Source organism: Dendrobates tinctorius, unplaced genomic scaffold (assembly GCF_039654945.1).
Source record: "Dendrobates tinctorius isolate UK_male_01 unplaced genomic scaffold, ASM3965494v1 ptg000528l, whole genome shotgun sequence".
NCBI classification, from domain to species: Eukaryota; Metazoa; Chordata; class Amphibia; order Anura; family Dendrobatidae; genus Dendrobates; species Dendrobates tinctorius.
This window is the reverse complement of record NW_027362187.1, coordinates 56,273-80,981: the sequence shown is the minus strand read 5'-3', so window position 1 is coordinate 80,981 and position 24,709 is coordinate 56,273. Positions and strand designations below refer to the sequence as shown.

The 24,709-nt window shown below is 43.4% G+C and overlaps 1 protein-coding gene across 3 annotated transcripts in view; it reads right to left on the bottom strand.

The window, feature by feature from the left end:
* Positions 1–24,709, bottom strand: part of TMEM131 (transmembrane protein 131) — a 186,505-nt gene that overhangs the window by 147,595 nt on the left and 14,201 nt on the right. For all 3 annotated transcript variants that reach the window (XM_073565065.1, XM_073565066.1, XM_073565064.1), the window contains exon 3: positions 24,344–24,475. In XM_073565065.1, coding sequence (XP_073421166.1) covers positions 24,344–24,432 — 89 coding nt within the window. In that variant the 5' untranslated portion in view covers positions 24,433–24,475. The remainder of the gene's footprint in view (positions 1–24,343; positions 24,476–24,709) is intronic.

The window sequence follows — 24,709 nt, the reverse complement described above, 5'->3', positions numbered from 1 at the left end:
TATTGGTAAGTGGGGAGTTAGGCCAGGTTCAGACAGCCATTTAACCTTGCCAATAGCATCCACAAACTGTGAATAGCTGTGTGTGCATCCATTGCTCAGGAGTATTAGCACATATACTACAATTGGTTCAAGAGGGTCTATTGCATACAAGGACAAAAGACATGATCATCTGAACAATGTTTTGCTGTAATCCAGCCCACCTCTGGCTGTTGCAGAAGGACAGGGGTTCCAGATGAAGTCAATGTCTGACCCCATAGGGTGTGTGCACACGTTGAGCATTTGCTGTGACTTTGTTGCATTAAAAAAAAAAAAAAAAATGTTATACTGCCTTCAACTGCCGACACTTCAGTATTTGCAGAAGACCTTTCTGCTGAAAACACTTAATATGTGTACATACTCTTAGAGAGAAGTTGTCGCCAAGTTTTTACTACCCAAGTAGAGTGTTCCATGAACTAGGGGCAGAGAGGAGGATTGCAGCAATTTATCTCTGCAATCTCTTTAATCTGCTGAAAAGCTTCCAGTTCTCTTAATGCTGAACAATGTATAACCCCACTCACACCACTGATTGGCAGCTTCCTGCCTATGCACAGTGTACACATTAAGCTGCCAATCAGTGGTGAGGGCAGGGTTATACAGCTCATGAATATGGAGGACTACCTGGCAGCAGGTTTACTAGTCCCACAGTGATAATCTTATGCCAATGTAAAACTGTGACTACATCAAAACTATATCAAGCAGCTCAGTAAGTGATACACTGCGGGAATCAGGATCTCTGTCTCTACATTATGCTGCTCTCAGATTAGATGGCTAAAACTTGGCGAGTTTAATGAATTTATTATGATGCTTTGCTTATATAGCGCCATTAATTCCACTACGCTTTACAGACATCATCACAGTCCCTATTGGGGCTCACAATCTAAATTCCTATCATTATACCTTCAGAGTGTGTGAGGAAACAGGAGAACCAGAAGGAAACCCACGCAAAAACAGGGAGAACATACAAACTCCTTACAGATGTTGTCCTTGGTGGGATTTGAATCCAGGACCCCAGCCTTGCAAAGAAAAAGTGCTAACCACTGAGCCACCGTGCTGCTGCCCGTAATATGTTCTGTTTCCACCAGAGGCAAAGCAGAGACTGAGGTTACGCATGTGGAAAAGGGTTGATTGTTATAGGAAGTTGAGGTTTTGTTTCAAATACCTGGTCACTCACGCATCAAATAGGAAGTATATCCCGTGTACTACAATCTTTTTCCCCCAGATCATTAATTTGCCACCTTGGAATCAAACAGTCTGTGCCAGTCCCTTTCTCATCCTGCATTATTAATCAGTTACTAATCACAATATGCAGTTGCCAATGTTAACACTCCTAAAGCTAGTGTGACTGTGTACACGCTACAGACATTACAGCCTAGATAAGAAAATACCTGTAAATGTCTTATGACCCAAAGTCAACAACCAAAATCTCTTGGAAAGCTACATATGCTTAAGTTGCTTGGCATGTATACAAGCAGCAGCCAAGAGGAATATGTTTGCTCAAGGGTAGTAGAGCAGAGAACAGGATTAGATTTCCATATTATATTAGGTAATGATCATATGATGCGTGCACGCAAGCCAGGTAGGAGGTGTAAAGGGCCTACACCTGTGCCTGCATGTCACACAACTTGGCCTGTTTACAGCAGCCAATAAATGGCTTCTAGAATATGGAAAATATCAGTCTGAAATAAAGTAAAATATTATAAGCTCATTTAGAGCAGTTATACAAAGGTACAATTCTAGTTCTGAGCCTAGTAACTTAACCAATAGGTTTAAGAAAAAAAAAAGATTTATCACAAATTTAGTTTCAACGGTTTTATTGAAAAGGAAACATCATTAAATATGAAGTACATTCACATTAAAGTTCAAGGATCCCCTCGCAGGGGGAAGTATATAAGAAAAAAAACAATAAGTTGTACATTATCCTTGACTTAGTAATATCAATCTATTCTTAAAAGAGTAGGACGGGAAAGAGGGGGAATGTATAATGAGTGCCGATAATATAAAGTAAATAAATAGACGTGAGGTACCAGAGAGTACACTTCAGAGACTATAATTGTAGGAGACAGCTACCATGTCAGCACGCTATGTGGATAAAGATATCATCCTGGAAAGGTCATCATCCCCATGTGCCCGAATCCAAGGATTTATCACAAATTTAAAAGTAAAACATAAAGGGAAGCAATTGCACACGGCATATTTAGCATAAGAATACTCAATGTGTATGGCTGTATGATAAAATGGATCTTTTTTTTATAAAAGCATCATGGTGTTACACCACATAACGTATTTTTCAGATTATAAGACGCACTTTTTAGGGGGAAAATGGGGGTGCGTCTTATAAACCAAACATTGTTCTTACAGAGGGGTCAATGCTGCGGGTGCTGCGGTGGTTGTATGGTGGCCCTGCGGTGGTGGTATGGCGGCGAGCGGTAGTGGTACGGCAGCGACGGTAACTCTGTGGCGGCGGCAAATGATGGCCGCCATTCTTCTTCCGGGGTCCGGCATCCGGCTTCTCACTCGGCGCAAGTGCAGATGGAGGAAGGCAGAGATCTCCATCCGCACCTGTACGTGATGTCTCCAGGAAAATGGCCGCGGATGCGGCGCAGATGGAGATGTCTGCACCAAGATCTCGGGACAGGAGATCTCAGTGCCAGGATCTCCATCTGGACATGCAGCGCCCCAGCAGTCATTTTCCCGGAGTCCACCGCAGAGAAAACAGTGCGAGGGCTCTGTGCTTTCACAAAATGTCGGCGGAGCCCCCGCACCACCGAACACCAGCAGCGCCACTTTTGCCTCCTCCAGCAGCGACCCTGGGACCCTGTTCCACTGAGGCCTGCACCACCGAACAGCCGCAGCGTCGCACATCCGAACACCCCTTTCTCCAAGTCTGGGGTCCGCAGCATCGCTCCACTCCTGCCTCCGCCAGCAGCGACCCTGGGATCCCACTTCACCGAAGCCAGTCAGCCACCACCCCCAGTAAGTAATAAGACTCCTGGATTTTAAGACAAACCACTATTTTATTATAAAAAAGATTTTTTATAAGAAGTGGTGGTGAGCATAATTAACATGTGGGAGTCTGAGATTTCAAGACAGGTGATATCAGGAAGCTCCATTTAAGATGAATAACACTTCCATGGATTCAAACATTATCTGTGTGGTATTGCTAGGAAAAGGTGTGGTACTTGTGCGGTACTGGTGTGTGTATTTCCAGGTGTTCACAAGACAGATGGATGCCTTACATAATTTGGAATCCATCTGTAAACTGAATAGTGGTGTATCTTTATAAGTAGATTATAGTTACAGCGCCCCTCCTCTGCACAATGACCTCTCCATTGGTCACAGAGCATACCTATAACACCCAGAAATGTATATCACCAACACAATTTTGTACAGAAAATAGAATATAAACAAATGCCAAGTTAATCAGAAAAAAACTTAAAAAACAACATACAAACAATACAAGAATACTGTATGTATGATATCTAATAGTTAAAAAAAATGCTTTAAGAAATAACCGCTTAGACTGGACCCACGATCATGGCTATCGGACATAAACAAGTGGACACAACCAAAAATTAAGGCAAGCATCAGAATATGGTCAACAGTGTTTTGGTGTCTGTCTCAAATAGGCGGATACGGACAAAAATTATATCCAACAGAGAATACACGGATTCTGCCTGCATCATTAAAACCCCTTAGGCTACTTTCACATTTCCGGCTTTTTAAATCCGGCGCCCTGCGGCGAAAATTTGCAAAACAGAATCCGGCGATATGTGGTGCCGCATCCGTTTTTTCCCGATTGACATACATTAGTGCCGCATTTCGCCTCATGGATACGCGGCGCGTCCGGCTTTTGCCGGACACGGCAAAAAGTGACGGTGAGGCATCATGAAAAAACGTTCCATGCAACAGTTTTTTCCTGTGCCGAACCGCTTTTTTCCCACTGCGCATGCCCGGCAAATTTCCTCTGAAATGAATGTTAACCCTGGAAGCGGGGGAAAAAACTCTCTCTCGCTCCTCCGAGATTATTATTATTCATTTACATAGCACCATTGATTCCATGGTGCTGTACATGAGAAGGGGTTACATACAAATTACAGATATCACTTACAGTAAACAAACTAACAATGACAGACTGATACAGAGGGGAGAGGACCTTGCCCTTTCAGGCTTACATGCGACAGTAGGTTGGAGGGTTGCAGCAGTTCCGGTGTTGGTTGAGGTGATATCTCCGGTAGTGGTGAGAGAGAAGGAGGTAGCAGGGTCATTGCAGGCTTTCTTGAAGAGGTGGGTTTTCAGGTTCCATCTAAAGGATCCAAATGTGGTTGATAGTCGGACTTGTTGGGGCAAAGAATTCCAGAGGACAGGGGCAATGCGGGAGAAGTCTTGGAGGCGGTTGGATGAGGAGTGAATAAGTGTGGAGGAGAGAAGGAGGTCTTGGGAGGACCGGAGATTACGTGAGGGAAGATATCGGGAGATTAGTTCAGAGATATATGGAGAAGACAGGTTATAGATGGCCTTGTAGGTCAGTATTAGTAATTTGAACTGGATACGCTGAGGGAATCGGAGCCAGTGAAAAGATTTGCAGAGGGGAGAAGCGGAGGAGTAGCAAGGAAAGAGATGAATTAGTCGGGCAGCAGAGTTAAGTATGGACTGGAGAGGTGCGAGGGTGTTAGCAGGGAGACCACAGAAAAGGATGTTTAGTAGTCGAGGCGGGAGATGATGAGGACATGCACAAGCATTTTAGCAGATTGAGGCTGAGGAAAGGACGGATTCTGGAACTATTTTTGAGCTGGAGGCGACAGGAGGTAGAAAGAGCTTGGATGTGCGGTTTGAAGGACAGGGCAGAGTCAAAGGTTACTCCGAGGCAGCAGACTTCCGGTACTGGGGAAAGCGTGATGTCATTAATTGTTATAGCTAGGTCGGGTAAGGAAGATCTGTGAGATGGAGGAAAGATGAGGCGTTCAGATTTGTCCAAGGAAGCGAGAGGCGAAGGAGGAGGATATGGCTGATAGACACTCTGGGATTCTGGACAGCAGAGAGGTGACGTCTGGGCCAGAGAGGTAGATCTGAGTGTCATCAGCACAAAGGTGGTACTGGAATCCGTGGGACTTTATGAGTTTCCCCAGACCAAGTGTATAGATTGAGAAGAGTAGGGGTCCTAAAACAGAGCCTTGGGGGACTCCAACAGAGAGAGTGGGATGAGGAGGTGGTGTGGGAGTGGGAGATGCTGAATGTGCAGTTGGAAAGGTATGAGAAGATCCAGGATATGGCAAGGTCTTTTATGTCGAAGGAGGAGAGGATCTGTAGTAGGAGGCAGTGGTCAACTGTGTCGAATGCAGAGGACAGGTCTAGAAGCAGGAGTATTGTCCATTTGATTTGGCTGTAAGTAGGTCGTTATTAATTTTGGTCAGGGCTGTCTCAGTGGAGTGATGGGGCGGAAACCAGATAGTAGATTGTCAAAGAGCAAGTTAGATGATAGGTGGGAGGAAAGTTCAGCGTGGACGTGCTGCTCCAACAGTTTGGAAGCAAATGGGAGCAACGATATGGGCGATAGTTGGACATAGCAGGTGGGGTCGAGGGTTGGCTTTTTAATGATAGGTGTGATTGTGGCATGTTTGAAAGCAGAAGGGAAGGTACCAGAAGTTAGTGATAGGTTGAAGAAGTGGGTTAGGGATGGGATAAGTGTGGTGGTGAGATTGGGGAGGAGGTGGGATGGAACGGGGTCAAGTGCACAGGTTGTGAGGTGCGATTTGGAGAAGAGATAATTAAGCTCCCCTTCAGTGATGTTGGAGAGTGAGGTTATGGGGTTTGGGCATTGGTCTGGTATACAAAGGGGTTGTGGTGGTTGAACGATGAAGACTTGCCTTGTTTGGTCAATCTCATTTTTGAAGTGTGTGGCAAAGTCCTCGGCAGAGATGAGGGAGGTTGGAGGGGGCAGTGGAGGGCGGAGGAGGGAGTTAAAAGTTTTGAATAACTGTTTGGGGTTGTAAGATAGGGAAGATACGAGGGTTGTGAAGTAGGCCTGTTTAGCAGAGGTGAGGGCAGATTTGAAAGCGAGTGTTGCCTGTTATGAGTTCATTTTCTCCTTCACCGCTGATGTCTGATGAACTCCCTCTGCTGGTGAAAGGAGGTAGTGAAGTTGATCTGGATGGGAAGAACCTGTCATCTGAACAGGTGGAGTGTGATTGGACATCCGGAATTTCTGAGTGGATATAAGGCAGCCGACGCCCTGCAGGGATTGCTGGTGATCCTTTCTGCTCTGAGCTCTGGCATCCAGTTTAGTTCCTGTCTACTAAAAGCTGAGTTTTTGCTCTTCTATTTTTCCATGAGATTTTGTCTGTTTACTTAGTGTTTGTGTTCAGCCTGCCCTGGTTGGGACGGGCTGAACTCCATTTTTGTCTCTGATCAGTTGACCTCTTTGCTCTGTCTTCAGAAAATACCTGAGTGCTGATATAGAGATTTTGAAGTCTAGTGACTTCAGGGCCTTTTCTATCAGACGTGTTGGACTTTATTTTTGGAAGGGTTTTTTTGCGTGATTGCAGCCAGCATCTTTTCTGTCCTTTCCCATTTAGTTAGTTGGGCCCCATCATTTGCTCAGCCTGTCTTTCTGTCTGCGTTTGTTGTTTTCATCTGTTTTTCAACGAAAATACATGTTGGGGGCTGTCTATTGCTTTGGGGTCTGCTCTGGGGCAGTTTAGATTTCCCCTTTCTTTCTTTAGGCTTATTTAGCTCTCCGGCTGTGACGAGGGGTCTAGGGCACCGTAGGAATCCCCCACGGCTACTGTTAGTTGTGGTGAATAGGATCAGGGGTCTGCAATCCGCTAGCTACCAACCTCTCCGGTTTTCTGGACTTAGCTTGTGTTTTTGTTTTTTCCTCCTCCGGTGACTCATTCATAACAGTTGCCTGTTTGAATGCAGTGAAGTCATCTTGCGAATTTATTTTCTTCCAGCGCCGCTCTGCAATCCTGGACACTTGCCGGAGCTTTTTCGTGGTGTTATTGCGCCAGGGTTGTCTGTTGATACGTCGTATTCTGCCATGAACGAGAGGGTCAACCGCGTCAATAGCTGATGCGAGAGTGGCATTGTAGAAAGCACTGGTAGCGTCTGTGTCGTGGAGTGAGGATATGGATGCCAGTGATAGAATAGAGTCAGAGAGCGTGTGGGTGTCTAGGTGGGCAAGGTTTCTACGAGGGTGTGCGTGTTGCTGGACATGGGTGACAGGTGAGGAGGACAGGGATGAGAAAGCGAGTAGATGGTGGTCAGATAGAGGGAGAGGGGAGGTGGTGTAGTTAGAAAGAGAGCAGTGGCGGGTGAAGACCAGGTCTAATGTGTGTCCGTCTGTGTGGGTGGCTGAGGAGGACCACTGAGTAAGTCCAAAGAATGAAGTAAGGAACAGGAGTTTGGAGGCTGCTGACTGAAGGGTATCAGTGGGGATGTTGAAGTCGCCCATGATGACAGTGGGGATGTCAGTTGAAAGAAAATGAAGAAGCCAGGTAGAGAATTGGTCAATGAAGGCAGTGGTCGGGTCTGGAGCTCGGTATATGACGGCCACTTGGAGGGAGAGTAGATGCGGACAGAGTGGAGGATAAAGGAGGGAAGAGGTGGGATTGGGTTAAAAGTGCAGTTGGAAGAAAGAAGACCCACTCCTCCACCATGTCTATTGCCAGGGCGTGGAGTGTGGGTGAAGTGGAGGCCGCCGTAACACAGCGCAGCAGGGGAGGCGGAGTCAGAGGGTGTCAGCCAGGTTTCTGTGAGGCCGAGGAAGGCAAGATTGCAAGAAAGAGGTCAATAATCACATGGAGCTTATTGCAGATGGATCGGGCATTCCAAAGTGCTCCTGAGAGAGGGAGCAGGGGGTTGGGTGTCAATGGCACAGGTTTTAAGTTGGAAAGATTGCAGTAGTTCTTATTAGATAGGGAGCGGTAGGAAGGGGTAGTAATGGGGGGTATGAGCTGTGGGGGTCCAGGATTGGGAGATATGTCGCCAGCAGTGAGGAGAAGCAGAGAAAAGGAGAGCAGATGGGAGAAGGCGAGTGGGCAGCTTGTTTTATGTTTCATTCGGACAGGTTTGAGGTTGAGGAGCAGGTCAGCAGAGGTCAGATGGGGAGGAAAGAGGGAAGGGGAGATGATTATTTGGTTAGAGGTTGCTGGGGTTTGGGGATAGCGAAGGAGAGTGAGGATTAAAGGAGCAAACACTGTGAGGTCATATGAAAACATGGCGGAGGAGAAGGAGGGTTAATAGAAAAGCTAGATCCAAGTAATAAAAAGCGCTTACTCAGCAGACATACCCAAAAGAGATAGGTGTATAGTGAGGGGTCCTGACTCCTGCCGTGACTAACTGCCATAGTAATAACTGCATCTTCATGATACTTTTACTGCAGTGATACTTATGCTGCAGGGAGACACGTGCCTAATCCCGCACACGTGCCCCCCTGGGAAGTATCTCCGGATCACTGTTCCTTTAAATTTCTAGAGCGCCGTATCCGTCTAAAAAACGGATCCAGTTACATCAGGTTGTTACGAGAAGGAAACGGATCCGTTTTTTCACAATCTGCCGGTTTGCAACTGTCGTCAAAAAACGGAAGTGTGAAAGCAGCCTTACTGACCGCTGACAGGATAGTAAGTCAGCGGCCAGTATCCCCCGCTTTGATGAGGCCTCCGGCGAACATGCACATATAAGGTATTGCCGCGTTCAGAATCGCCCGATCATTCAATAAGAAAAAAAGGACCACCAGTACCACCTTTATGCCGATGATACGCAGATCTACATATCTGGCCCAGACGTCACCTCTCTGCTCTCCAGAATCCTGGAGTGTATCTGCCATATTCTCCTTCTCCTCCCGCTTCCTCAAACTCAATCATCTCCCGCCTCGACTACTGCCACATCCTTTTCTATGGCCTCCCTGCTAACACCCTCGCATCACTCCAGTTCATCCTTAACTCTGCCGCCCAACTAATTCATCTCTCTCCTCGCTACTCCTCCGCTTCTCCCCTCTGCAAATCTCTTCACTGGCTCCCATTCCCTCAACGTATCCAGTTCAAATTACTAATACTGACCTACAAGGCCATCTATAATCTGTCTCCTCCATATATCTCTGAACTAATCTCCCGATATCTTCCCTCACGTAATCTCCGGTCCTCCCAAGACCTCCTTCTCTCCTCCACACTTATTCACTCCTCATCCAACCGCTTCCAAGACTTCTCCCGAATATCCCCCATCCTCTGGAATTCTTTGCCCCAACATGTCCGACTATCAATCGGATCCTTCAGACGGAACCTGAAAACCCATCTCTTCAGGAAAACTTATAGCTTGCAATGATCCCCACTGCCTCCTCACCACAACTGGAGCTACACCTCACCATCCATGGAGCTGCTGCAACACCCCCCCCCCAACCTAGTGTCTCCTTCCCCACCATCCTGTAGAATGTAAGCCCACAAGGGCAGGGTCCTCTCTCCTCTCTATATCAGTCTGTGATTGTAAGTTTGCTTACTGTAAGTTATATCTGTAACTTGTATGTAACCCCTTCTCATGTACAGCACCATGGAACCAATGGTGCTTTATAAATCTATAATAATAATAGGCGATGCAGGAAGTATAGTTTAATTAAGATCTATTAAAGAAGTCTGTGTCATTTCAATTAAAAGACTTTATTTTGGATGTGTCTTTATTTACCATGTAAGTATAGGATTAGTAATGGATAGGTGTCTTATGTAGATGAAGGACAGGAGGAGATGACTTTTCCTAAAGTACAGTAGCTATTTACAGGGAGATAGACAAAGGACCATAAGTGACCACAGAGTGTATGATCATTCCTAAATAAACTGTCATGCAAATGGATTTATTGATGGAAAATAGGCACAATTACACTGTGTGCGGAATTATTAGGCAAATGAGTATTTTGATCACATCATCCTTTTTATACATGTTGTCCTACTGCAAGCTGTATAAGCTTGAAAGCCAACTGCCAATTATGTAAATCAGGTGATTTGCATCTCTGTAATGAGGAGGGGTGTGGTCTAATGACATCAACACCCTATATAAGGTGTGCTTAATTACTAGGCAACTTCCTTTCCTTTGCCAGAATGGGTCAGAAGAGAGATTTGACGGACTCTGAAAAGTCAAAAATTGTGAGATGTCTTGCATGAAGCTGTCAAGATGCCATTTGCCACCAGTTTTGCCATATTTCAGAGCTGCAATGTTATTGGAGTATCAAAAAGCACAAGGTGTGCCATACTCAGGGACATGGCCAAGGTAAGGAAGGCTGAAAAACGACCACCTTTGAACAAGAAACGTAAGATAAAACGTCAAGACTGGGCCAAGAAATATCTTAAGACTAATTTTTTCTAAGGTTTTATGGACTGATGAAATGAGAGTAACTCTTGATGGGCCAGATGGATGGACCCAAGGCTGGATCAGTAAAGGGCAGAGAGCTCCACTCCGACTCAGATGCCAGCAAGGTGGAGGTGGGGTACTGGTATGGGCTGATATAATCAAAGATGAACTTGTGGGACCTTTTCGGGTTGAGTATGGAGTGAAGCTCCACTCCCAGACCTACTGCCAGTTTCTGGGAGACACCTTTTTCAAGCAGTGGTACAGGAAGAAGTCGGTATCATTCAAGAAAAACATGCTATTCATGCAGGACACTGCTCCATCACATGCATCCAAATACTCCAGTGTGCCTGGCCAGTAAAGGTCTAAAAGAAGAAATAATAATGACATGGCCCCCTTGTTCACCTGATCTGAACCCCATAGAGAACCTGTTGTCCCTCATAAAATGTGAGATCTACAGGGAGGAAAAACAGTACACCTCTCGGAACAGTGTCAGGGAGGCTGTGGTGGCTGCTGCACGCAATGCTGATCGTAAACAGATCAAGCAATGACAGAATCTATGGATGGAAGGCTTGGAGTGTCATAGTAAAGAAAGGTGGCTATATTGGTCGCTAATTTTTTTTTTGTTTTTGAATGTCAGAAATGTTTATTTCTAAATTTTGTGTTATATTGGTTTACCTGGTGAAAATAAACAAGTGAGATGGGTATATATTTGGCTTTTTATTAAATTGCCTAATAAATCTGCACAGTAATAGTTACCTGCACTAACAAATATCCTCCTAAGATAGCCAAATCTAAAAAAAACCACTCCAACTTCCAAAAATATTAGGCTGAGTTCACACGTGGCGGTTTTAACCGCGCGATTTTGCCACGAAAACGCAAAAAATAAGCATCCCATTCATTCCTATGGGATTCCGCAATGCTGTGCTAATGCTGCGGTTTTTACCGCGGCGGAATCGCTTCGCGGTAAAAAACGCAGCATGCTCATTACATTAATTTTGCGGAATCGCGGCGATCCCGCACCCATAGGAATGCATTGTTCTGCTTACTTTCCGCATGTGGCTGTACACACCATGCGAAGAGTAAGCAGAACATTTGTGGATGGTACCCATGGTCCGGAGGAGAGGAGACTGTCCTCCGGGCTCTGAGTACCATATCCCTGTAAAAAATAGAATTTAAAATAAAAAATATTGTTATTCTCACCTTCCGACGTCCCGCGCAGCCTTCCCGCCTCTCTCCACGCTCCCGGTCCCAGTAATCCTTTGCGAGCGATGACGTCCGTTCTCGCGGGATCGCGAAGTCTCGCGGTCATCGCGAATGACCGCGAGACGTCGCGATCCCGCGAGAACAGACGTCATCGCGGTAATTGTCGCAAAGGATTACTGGGACCGGGAGCGTGGAGACAGGCGGGAAGGCTGCGCAGGACGCCGGAAGGTGAGAATAACAATATTTATTTTTTTATTATTATTTTTTACATTCTATCTTTTACCATTGATGCCGCATAGGCAGCCTCAATAGTAAAAAGTTGGTCACACTCGTCAAACACTATGTTTGACGAATGTGACCAACCTGTCAATCAGTTCTCCAAGCGATGCTACAGATCACTTGGAAAACGCTTGCAAAATGCTAGTTTTTCCGCGGGAAAATCGCGGAAATTTAAAATGCGATTTTCCCGCGGAATGGAATTCCGGAATTCTCGCGGTAATTTCCGCGAGAGTTACGCTACGTGCAAACCCAGCCTTAAGCTTTGATATTTATGAGTCTTTAGGGTTGATTGAGAACATAGTTGTTGTTCAATAATAAAAATAATCCTCTCAAATACAACTTGCCTAATAATTCTGCATACAGTGTATTGACATATGCCAATGGTAGACCACAGAGAAGTTCTAACAGACAAGTGTAACAATGGCAAACTTCAGGATCTGTCAACAATTTCATGCTGAAACCAATGAATCCTGACAGACTCCGCATGCATAATGTACGATGTCCAGTATTTGCAAAGCAAGCATATTGCTGCACATACACAACTCTTGCCATGAAAAATACAGAAAATCAAGCATTAGCATCAGTACTTTTTGTACATCTGAAAGTCCAACTTCATTTCACCCATACATTGACACAGGCCCCCAGCAGTCAATCATTGTCTCTACTGATGGGCAAGTCTAGTCTCAGAGCAACCAGAAGAGTAGAGATTTGAACTTTGTTGCCCTGATTTATGTGGCTAAAATCCCCTACATCAGTGCAGTGAATGTTTTGCTTGCTCAGTTCATCCAAGCACCTGTAACAATGGCAAATCCTTTCTTTTGCAACAGTATGAATATCAGATTAGTGATAATAGACCACAGCATAAAGGATGATCGCGTCATTTAAAATACCAGGTGCATAGTAAACAATGAATAACGGTAAAAAGGAAACTGTATATAAACCTTCAGCTAACTTTTACTGGCATCTCACTTCTCTTTTCCTTGACTTAAAATAGTTATATTGCTGATACATCTTAGATTTATACAGCAACACTTTAGTAAATAACCAAGCGGAAATAATAGATCAGTTACAAAATAAAAAAATTAAAAAAAAAAAAAAAAAAAATCAGATACACCATCCTCAGTAAAACAAGAAATTCGAGGTCTCTCTTTCCTCTCATAGGAGACACGTTCTGTAAATATTAGAAAATGTTGGGAAATCTATCAACCATTTCAGATATGACGTTACGTGAAATGCTTTAGTATTTAATTAAAAACAAAGTGGGTAAAGTGAAAAAAGGTCAAAACAATAGACTAGAATCATAAGATATTAGAATTGGAAGGAATCTCCAAGGTCATCGTGTCCCACCCCCTGCTCATTGCAGGATTCACTAAGCCATCTCAGACAGATGTGTGTCCATCCTCTGTTTGAAGACTTCCACTGAAGGAGAACTCACCACCTCTCGTGGCAGCCTATCCCACTCATTGATTACCCTCACTGTCAAAATGTTTTTCTAATATCTAATCTGTGTCTTCTCCCTTTGATTAAATGATTATAATATTTCTGGTTACTCTGATTCTTTCAGTTTATACTGTAGACCTGTTCTTGTTTTCAGCTGTTAAGATACCATAAAACATACAAATTATAATATAAACATGGTATGTATAGAACGGTCTTTAAGAAGTACAGGACACGGCCCAATAAAAATCCTCTGTTACAGCGCAGGAATGCACAGTGACAAGTCACCAATCAGACACTCCTGTAGAACGGTGCGGTCATACCAGTCAGACACTCCTGTAGAACGGTGCGGTCATATCTCACCTTGTAGAGTGCAGCCAATCACTCTCAGTCACTTCACACACCTCTCCAGCTCTATTTATAGGGGAAATACCTAGCTATAGGACTCAGACTAACCCAAGCTCAAAACATTCATCATCATATTCACAGCATAGATCTTTGAAGTTGGGAAGTCTCTCCAGTACTTCTGCAGTTGATGTATAAAAGATTTGTGTATAGCCTATGGCTAAGGCAGGTTTAGGACCATAAGCTTAACCCCAAGGGTGGTTTGCACGTTCATGACCGGGCCAATTTTTACAATTCTGACCACTGCCCCTTTATGAGGTAATAACTCTGGAACGCTTCTTCCATGGATCCCGGTGATTCTGACATTGTTTTCTCGTGACATATTGTACTTCATGTTAGTGGTAAAATTTCATTCATATAACTTTCGTTTATTTGTGAAAAAAACGGAAATTTGGCGAAAAATTTCAAAATTTCGCAATTTTCCAACTTTGAATTTTTATGCCCTTAAATCACAGAGATACGGCACACAAAAAACTTAATAACATTTCCCACATGTTTACTTTACATCAGCACAATTTTGGAACCCAAATTTTTTTTTCTTAGGAAGTTATAAGGGTTAAAAGTTGACCAGCGATTTCTCATTTTTGCAACACCATTTTATTTTTACGGACCACATCACATTTGAAGCCACTTTGAGGGGTCTATATGATAGAATGGTGTCACTTTTGGGTATTTTCTAAAAACTGCACCCCTTAAGGTGCTCAAAACCACATTCAAGAAGCTCATTAACCCTTCAGGTGCTTCGCAGGAATTTTTTGAATATTTAAAAAAAAAAATGAACATTTAACTTTTTTGCACAAAAAAAAATACTTCAGGTTTAATTTTTTTGATTTTACCAAGGGTAACAGGAGAAGTTGGACTGGAAAAGTTATTGTGCAATTTCTCCTGAGTACGCCGATACCTGATATGTGGGGGAAACCACTGTTTCGGCGCATGGCAGAGCTCAGAAGGGAAGGAGCGCCGTTTGACTTTTTCAATCCAAAATTGGCTAGAATTCAGATCGGATGCCATGTCACGTTTGGAGAGCCCCTGATGTACCTAAACAGTGGAAACCCCCCACAAGTGACCCCATTTTGGAAACTAGACCCCCAAGGAACTTATCTAGATATGTGGTAAGAACTTTGAACCCACAAGGGCTTCACAGAAGTTTATAACGTACAGCGGTACAATTAAAAAATCATATTTTTTCCACAAAAGTGATCTTTTCACCCCCAATTTTTATTTTCCCAAGGGTTACACGCCGATACCCCATATGTGGGTGTAAACGACTATTTGGGCGCATGGCAGAGCTCAGAAGGGAAGCAGCGCCATTTGACTTTTTTGGCTGGAATTGAGATCGGACACCATGTCGCGATTGGAAAGCCCCTGATGTACCAAAACAATGAAAACCCCCCACAAATTACACCATTTTGGTAACTAGACCCCCCAAGGAACTTATCTAAGATGTGTGGTGAGCACTTTGAACCCCCCAGTGCTTCACAGAAGTTTATAACGCCTGGGAACGAAAATAAAAAAAATCGTATTTTTTCCACAAACATGATCTTTTAGTCACCAATTTTTTTTTATTTTCCCAAGGGTACCAGGAGAAATTGGACCCCAAAAGTTGTTGTCCAATTTATCCTGAGAACACCGATACCTCATATGTGGGAGAAAACTACTGTATAGGCACACGTCGGGGCTCGGAAGGGAAGTAGTGACGTTTTGGAATGCAGACTTTGATGGAATAGTCTGCGGGTGTCATGTGCGTTTGGAGAGCCTCTGATGTATCTAAACTATTGAAACTCTCCACAAGTGACCCCATTTTGGAAACTAGACCCCCACGGAACTTATCTAGATGTGTGGTGAGCACTTTGAACCGCCAAGTGCTTCACAGAAGTTTATAACGCCCAGGCGTGAAAATAAAAAATATCATTTTTTTTCCACAAAAATGATATTTTTGCCCCCAATTTTTTATTTTCCTAAGGGTAACAGGAGAAATTGTAAGAACAAAACCGTTGGCACAACCCTGAGAATTGTGGGTGGTGCCCAAGTAGGATCCCAATCCGTGAACTAAATATATATAAACTTGGCACACACCAAAGGTTTCTGATGCAGAAAGGTGATTTTTAATTATACAACAGTACATACATACACAGACGTTTCGGTCTAGGACCTTCATCAATGTACGATATATTGGGATTCGCGGTGGATACTGCGTCCACACTCCACAAACCACTACGCAGTGGGACGGCTTCATGTGCCTCCTCACAGGATTGGTCTATCTCACAAAGCCCAGTCACTAAGAATCTCACAGTACAATATATCGTACATTGATGAAGGTCCTAGACCGAAACGTCTGTGTATGTATGTACTGTTGTATAATTAAAAATCACCTTTCTGCATCAGAAACCTTTGGTGTGTGCCAAGTTTATATATATTTAATAACAGGAGAAATTGGACCCCAAAAGTTGTTTTGCAATTTGTCCTGAGTACGCTGATACCCTATATGTGGGGGTAAAACACTGTTTGGGCGCATGGCAGAGCTTGGAAGGGAAGGAGCACCATTTGACTTTTTCAACGCAGAATTGGCTGGAATTGAGATCAGATGCCATGTTGCATTTGGAGAGCACCTGATGTGCCCAAACAGTGGAAACCCCCCAATTCTAACGCCAACCCTAACCCCAACACACCCCTAACCCTAATCTCAGCCCTAACCCTAACGGGAACATGGAAATAAATACATTTTTTAAATTTTATTATTTTTCCTTAACTAAGGGGGTGATAACGGGGGGTTTGATTTACTATTTATGGCGGGTTTTTATATTTGGCAGCTGTTACACGCTAAAAAAAGCTTTTTATTGTAAAAATAGTTTTTGCATCACCACATATTGAGAGCTATAATTTTTCCATATTTTGACCCACTGAGTCATGTGAGGTTTTTTTTTTTTTTTTTTGCGAGACCAGTTGACGCTTTTATTGGTATCATGTTCGGGCACGTGACATCTTTTGATCGCTTTTTATTCCGATTTTTGGGACGCAGAATGAACAAAAACCAGCGTTTCGTGAATTTCTTTTGGGCGGTGCGTTTACACCGTACCGCCTGCGGGAAAATTGATAAAGCGATTTTATTCTTCGGGTCGGTACGGTTACAGCGATACCTCATTTATGTCTTTTTTTATGTTTTGGCGCTTTGATGCAATGAAAACAATTTTATATAAAAAATAATTATTTTTGCATCGCTTTATTCTGCGAGCTATAACTTTTATTTTTTCACTGATGAAGCTGTATGGCGGCTCGTTTTTTGCGGGACAAGATGACGTTTTCAGCGGAACCATGCATATTTATATGTGTCTTTTAGATCACGCTTTATTGCACTTTTTGTTAGGCAGTATGATAAAAAACGAAGCAAAAAATGATTTATTTTTATTTTTTAAGGTGTTCGCTAAAGGGGTTAACTAATGGGACAGTTTTATAGGGCGGGTCGTTACGGACGTGGCGATACCAAGTGTGTACTTTTATTGGTTTTGTTTTTTATTATTTCCAAAAATGAATTTATTAGGGAAAAAAAATTTTTTTTTTAATTTAGTGATTTTTTTTGATTTTTTTTACACTTTTTTTTTTTAAACTTTATTACATTGTCCCAGGTGGGACATCACTGTCCTGTGACAGATCGCTGATCTGTCACACATCACAGATCACTGTGACAGATCAGCAATCTGTCACAGGCAGTGTGCAGGTTTCCTCCTTGCCTGCGCTTTACAGGCAGTGAGGAAGCCAGCTACCTGCAGGCCCCCGAAGGTCCCCGTCGCCATCTTGGATCCGGGGACCTGCAGGGAAAGAGCCCCCCGCAGCAGCGCTGCACATTGCGCTGCTGTGGGGGGCTCAGGGAAGCACGGAGGGAGCCCCCCTCCCTGCCGATGCTTGCCTTTAACCTCCGGTACACCGCAATCGTGTTTGATCGTGGTGTGCAAGGGGTTAACGTGACACATTGTGCCGGGTGTCAGCTGTGATAATCAGCTGACACCCGGCCGCGATCAGCGGCGCTCACCACATGGGCGCCGCTGATCGCTGTGACGTACTATCCCGTCCCTGGGAATTAAGTCCCAGGGCACATGGACAGGATAGTACGTCACATGACAAAGGGGATAAAGGGAAGCTGTCATCTGGATTGTGCACAGTAACCTACAAACAGTGTCAGGTTGGCGCCGTTCTACTGATTAAAATGATACCTTGGTTGATGAAATCAGTGTTGTGGCTGTTGTGTAATCTTTATTTGTAGTTTTCAGTTAATGAGATTCTCGCGCTCCTGGGCGGCCTGCGGGTGGTCTTCATGTGATGCTCTGCTTATATATGAATCTGTATGGCTACTGACAGGTCACTGATCCCAAAGTGACATGCCCACTCTTTACATACTATTATATGTATTGAGAAAGAAAAAAACACATTCAGCAGGCAGCCGCCAGCCCTGCAGCATGACCACATCTATAATATGCAATAAATTGTTTTATTTAGTCCTCAAAATGGAACCGGCCACGCCTCTGCAGTAGCATCTACTGGCTATCCGCTAGATGAATACTTCGCAGGTGCTGTCATCGCCATCTTGGTGGAGACAATTTTTTTTTTACTTGTCAAGGGGATCACCGATAGGTGCTACTACACAAGGCTCCATTTTGAGAGAGATCCTTTTTTTTTTTTTTCAGAATCAATGTATATGACTAAATAAAACAATTTAATGTATATTCTAGATGCAATCATGCAGAAACGCAGGCGCTGCCGCCATATGAATGTGATTTATTTTTTTAATACATATATAGTGCCTTGTGAAAGTATTCGGCCCCCTGGAACTTTTCAACCTTTTCCCACATATCATTCTTCAAACATAAAGATACCAAATGTAAGTTTTTGGTGAAGAATCAACAACAATTGGGACGCAATTGTGAAGTTGATCAAAATTTATTGGTTATTTTAAATTTTTGTGGAAATGCAAAAACTGAAAAGTGGGGGCGTGCAATATTATTCGGCCCCTTTACTTTCAGTGCAGCAAACTCACTCCAGAAGGTCATTGTGGATCTCTGAATGATCCAATGTTGTCCTAAATGACTAATGATGATAAATATAATCCACCTGTGTGTAATCAAGTCTCTAACATTTAAAGCACCACTCCAACAGTGCAGTAAAATAAAAAGAACAATGGAGTGGTGCTGTAAACCAACCACACAGCCAAATAGGGAAAACTAGTTTATATGTTGCTGCCTCCATTGCCAATAGAATAATTTTTAATAAGATATGCTGATTAGGAAGCTCAGCGCACTGATGGGCGGCCCAATGTTTAAAGGAAATCTGTCAGCAAGTTTTAGCTATGTAGTCTTAGAGCAGCATGGTATAAAGGCAGAAACACGGATTGCATTTGTGTCACTTAATTGGGGGGGGGTGTTTGTAGTTTCAATAAAGTCAGTGTTTAAAGAAGGAGAATATCCCTAGAGGACTAGTTGCATCTTGCTGTACTCTCCCTGCGCTGTATAACCCTGCCCCCAACTACTGATAAGCAGCTTTTTGCCTATGCACAGTGTACACAGAAGGCTGCCAATCAGTGGAGTGTTCAGAATTATACAGAGCTCAATATTTAGAGAACTGGTAGATCTGCAGCAGATAAAACAGTGATTGTATAAAAATACCAGCAAGATGACCAATAAGTGATATATTGGTGAAATCAGGGTCTCTGCCCAACATCATGCAGCTCTCAGATAAAATAGTAAAAACCCTGGTGACAGATTTTCTTTAAGAGCACCATTCTACCCACTTCATACACACCTGGTCAAAATTGTTGTTACCCCTCGTTTAATGACAGAAAAACCCACAATGGTCACAGAAATAACTTTAATCTGACAAAAGAAATAAATCAAAAATCTATGAAAATGAACAAATGAAAGTCAGAAATTGCTTTCAACCATACTTCCACAGAATTTAAGAAAAATTAAAACTCCTGAAATAGGCCTGGACAGAAATGATGGTACCCCTGAAAATAATGTGACAAAAGGGACATGTTAAATCAAGGGGTGTCCACTAATTAGCATCACAGGTGTCTACAATCTTGGAATCAATGAGTGGGCCTGTATAGAGGACTACAGATGCTCACTGTGCTGTTTGGTGACATGGTGTGCATCACACTCAACATGGACCAGAGGAAGCGAACGATAGAGTTGTCTCAGGAGAGTAGAAAGAAAATTATAGACAAACATGTTAGGCCTGTTTCACACATCAGTTTTTGTCCATCAGTCAAGATCCGCCGTTTTGCAAATAAAACGGATCCGCCATTTTGCTTGGCGGATCCGTTGTGTTTCCCATTGAGTTGCATTACCGGCGGATCTTGACGGATGGCCATCCGTTGGATCCGTCTTTTGGAGGATCCACCAAAATTTTGACGTCCGCCGACATGCCCGAACGGAGGATGTAACGTTTTTTCGGGCGGCAGGATCTGCACTTCTCACTGCGCATGCCCGAAAGACTTAACTCAGCCTGAAATTTAACCCTAAAGTCTGTTCTGGTGGCTGGAAAAAATCTCTCTCTCTCTCTCGGGCTACGGTTCCTTTAAAATTCTTCATTCATCGGATCCGTCAAAAAAAAAAAAAACGGTCCGGTGGCATCCGTTCACATCACTTTAGCAACGGATCCGCTTTCCGCCATTTTGGCGGATTTTAACTGACACAAAAAACTGACGTGTGAAACAGGCCTTAAAGGTAAAAGTTATAAGACCATGTCCAAGCAGCTTGATGTTCCTGTGACTACAGTTGCACATATTATTCAGAAATGTAAGCTCCATGGGACTGTAGCTAACCTCCCTGGATGTGGCTGCAGGAGGAAAACTGTTGACAAGTCAAAGAGACCGATAATATGAATGGTAACAAAGAGCCCAAAAAAACTTCTAAACAGATTAAAGGTGAACTTCAAGCTCAAGGAACATCAGGGTCAGATCACACCATTCATCGTTGTATGAGCCAAAGTGGAATTCATGGGAGATAACCAAGGAGGACACCATTGTTGAAAAAAAAATTAAAAAGCCAGACTGGAATTTGCCAAACTACATGTTAACAAGCCACAAAGCTTCTGGAAGAATGTCATATGGACAGATTATACAAAAATAGAACTTTTTGGCAAGGCACATCCATCAGCTCTATGTTCACAGATGGAAAAATGAAGCATATCAAGAAAAGAACACTGCCCCTACTGTGAAACATGGAGGCGGCTCTGTTTGGTCTTGGGGCCGCTTTGCTGCATCTGGCACAGGGTGTCTAGAATCTGTGCAGGGTACAATGAAACCTAAAGAGTATCAAGGGATTCTAGAGAGAAATGTGCTGCCCAGTGTCAGAAAGCTTAGTCTCAGTCACAGGACATGAGTCTTGCAACAGGATAATGACCCAAAACACACAGCTAAAAACACTCAAAAATGGAAGACATTGGACTTTTCTGAAGTGACCTTTTATGAGTCCCTGACCTAAATCCTATTAAGCATCTTTGGAAAGAGCTGAAACATGCCATCTGGAAAAGGCAACCTTCACACACAAGATAACTGGAGCAGTTTGCTCTTGAGGAGTGGGCCAAAATACCTGTCGAGAGGTGCAGAAGTCTCATTGACGGTTACAGGAATTGCTTGATTGCAATGATTGCCTCAAAAGGTTGTGCAGAAAAATGGTAAGTTAACCATTATCTCTGTCCAGGGATACTTCATGACTTTTATTTATTTTTATTTTTTTTTAAGTTCTGTGGAAGCATGGGTGAAAAGCAATGTTTGACTTTCATTTGTTCATTTTCATAGATTCTTGATTTATTATTAATTTTATCAGATTCGTTATTTCTGTCACCTTTGTGGGTTTTTCTGTCATTAAACGAGGGGTACCAACAATATTGACCACGTATGTATATGCATGCCTCCCTCCCTCTCAGGTGATTGACAAGTTTACACGCACACACACACACTATGTGGTGTGGTATTGATGAACACTCACCTATCACTGAGACCACGTCAAACAGTGGGCAATATCAGACTAAAGGAGTGAAAGAAGGTTGTTTACTTGTGCCTGAACACTGTAGACAATAATCATTCCGGGAAAGCTATCAATTACCAGAAAGGGAAGGGTGCACATGCAAAACCTTTGGGAAGAGCAGGGTGCACTGTAATGCTTGGCCACAGCAAAGGAACATTGAGCATCCTAATTTGAGACTTGGTAATATAAACAAGTTAATAGACAATGCAAGCAGCAAAAAAAAAAATAAAGGAATGATTTTTAAAAAGGCTATGGCCCTATCAGGGACACAAAGGGAGTCTGTTATTCCATTTTTGTGCTGTATTTGAAGTGACTGTAGCTAAAGGAAGTAATGGAGGTGCCAAATCAGGTGTAAATGTAAAATGCTCCCTTTCTCTATAAACAGTCACTAGAATATGCTGTAATGGCGTTTGCTTCACTTCTAAGGGTCCCGTTTCACAGAGCGAAGCACCAGCGATCCCGACAACGATACGACTTGGTAGGGATCGCTAGTGCGTAGCTACATGGTCGCTAGTAAGCTGCCAAACAAGCAGATCTCTTCAACGACGCACCAGCGATCCTGACAACGATACAACCTGTTAAGGATTGCTGGTGCGTTGTCACACATCAGCTATTCTGAACGATTCCAGCCTGCGTCCTGAGTTCTGCGTCGCCAACGAGGTCGCTCGTCGGCATCAACCACAGCGATTCATGCTGGCCAGCGGGACGCAGACGATGAAAATATGGCCAAGGACATTCGTGCACGATCAGCGATATCCAAAGGGGGGGGGGGGGGCGGCGGTCGCTGCTATGTGTCACATGTAGTGAGATCGCTGGCGAGATCGCTGTTGCGTCACAAAATCGGTCACGCATCAGCGATCTCGCTAGCAATCTCACTATGTGAGACAGGGCTTTAAGACAGCATCAAATTTAAACATATGTAGATGGACAAAGCACATCTTTACAGTCATTGGCTGTAAAAGATAAACCTGCAGTGAGTATATCACACTCTTACTTACACCAAATTGTGGGGAATACCCGAGTATAAATTGGCTCTGATGACCGCTTACTTTGGCTTTAAACCCAGCGTTGGGGATGTACAGTTACAGTGAAGGAAATAATTATTTGATCCCTTCCTGATTTTGCAAGTTTTCCCACTGTCAAAGATATGAACAGTCTATAATTTTAAGGGTAGGTTAATTTTAACATTGAGAGCTAGAATATCAAAAATAAAATACATAAAATCACATTCTATAAATTATAAAAATGTATTTGCATTTTGCAAATAAAACCTGCCAAGAGATCAGGTTGTTTTTTTTGCGGCAGAAAAAAAAAACACGCTGGAAAAAAAAATGCCCAGTGTGTACTTACCCTTAAAGTTAAAGTTTCATGCTTCTTTGTCAATCTGAGGCTATGTGCACACGTTGTGGATTGTATGCGTTTTTCCCGCATTTTTTCGCCGTGAAAATGCTTACACAACACAACCCATTGAATTCAATGGTATTCCGCAATGCTGTGCTAATGCTGCGTATTTTTCCGCGGTGGAATCGCATCGCGGAAAAATACGCAGCATGCTCATTCTTTGTGCGGAATCGCGGCGATTCCGCACTCATAGGAATGCATTGATTCTCTTACTTTCCGCATGTGGCTATGCCCACCATGCGCAAAGTAAGTGGATCTTGTGCGGATGTTACCCAGGGTCTGGAGGAGTGGAGACTCTCCTCCAGGCCCTGCATACCATATACCCGTTAAAAAAAAATATTAAAATAAAAAATCGTGATATTCTCACTTTCCGGCGGCCCCCGGAGTCCTTCCCGCTTCTCACCACGCTGCCAGCTTCTTCCGATCCCAGCGATGCCTTGCGACAATGACCTGTGATGATGTAGCGGTCTCACGTGATGTTATGTCCTCTGGGGTCATTGTCGCAAGGCATGGCTGGGAACGGGAGTTGCCGGGAGCATCGTAAGGATCGGGAAGGCAGCGGGGGACGGCCAGAAGGAGAGAATATCACGATTTTTTATCTTTTTTTTAAATTATTTTTAAACATCGTATCTTTTACTATTGATGCCGCATAGGCAGCACCAATAGTAAAAAGTTGATCACACTTGTCAAGCACTATGATTGACAAGTGTGACTAACCAGTCAATCACATTTCCAAGCGATGCTTGAAATCGCTTGGAATGTGCAAGCATTCCGCAAGCGAAAAACGATTGCAAAACTCTTATTTTTCGTGGGAAAAACGCATGCAAATACGCATGCGTTTTGCCCACGGAGGGAGTTACGGAAATATTGCGGAAATTTCCACAGCATTTCCAAACGTGTGCACATAGCCTGAAACAATACCCAAAGAATGACCACTTGGTTATAAATAGTCATTCTTTGTCAATCTGATGGACAAATCTGGGGTTGCCAATTTTCGGTGATCACTACCTATCATGATGCATAGTGTCCATTGTAAAACGTGGTGGAAGAGAACTAATGGAATGGCGCGTGCAGTTAGGGTTTCCAATAACGAATAAAGCATAAAAGAGTTGTCCCATGACAGCCACTTGAGCTCTGAACACTGTTGAGCACATTGGCATGGCTGTATTCACAATTCTTACAGCAGAGGATGGACAGTAATATGCATGAATGACCAGGTGTCCTACCACTGAGGCCACTGCACCAGTCCGAGCAGGGTATTAGGAGACTGATGAAGATGATAGGCTTTTGAGTAGATCGCTTTTAAGAATACCATCAGCAAAATGGATTGTACCGTGGCACGTGCAGTGCAAGAAAATCTATAGTCCCAAAGAAAAAAAAAAAACAATGCTCATTACCATTTGCTTTTCCTTTCTCTATATAATCAGAGCTAAAAGAACAGTACAAAAGTAAAAATAAGAAAACCTACTCATAATGGCGTTTCAACAATACATGCTAACGTTTAAGGTACAGAAAGTTTTCTATTGCGAGTTTTGTTTCCGATGCAGCACAGTACCACAGGAAGCTGGTTAGTAGGCACACAGACAATTTTA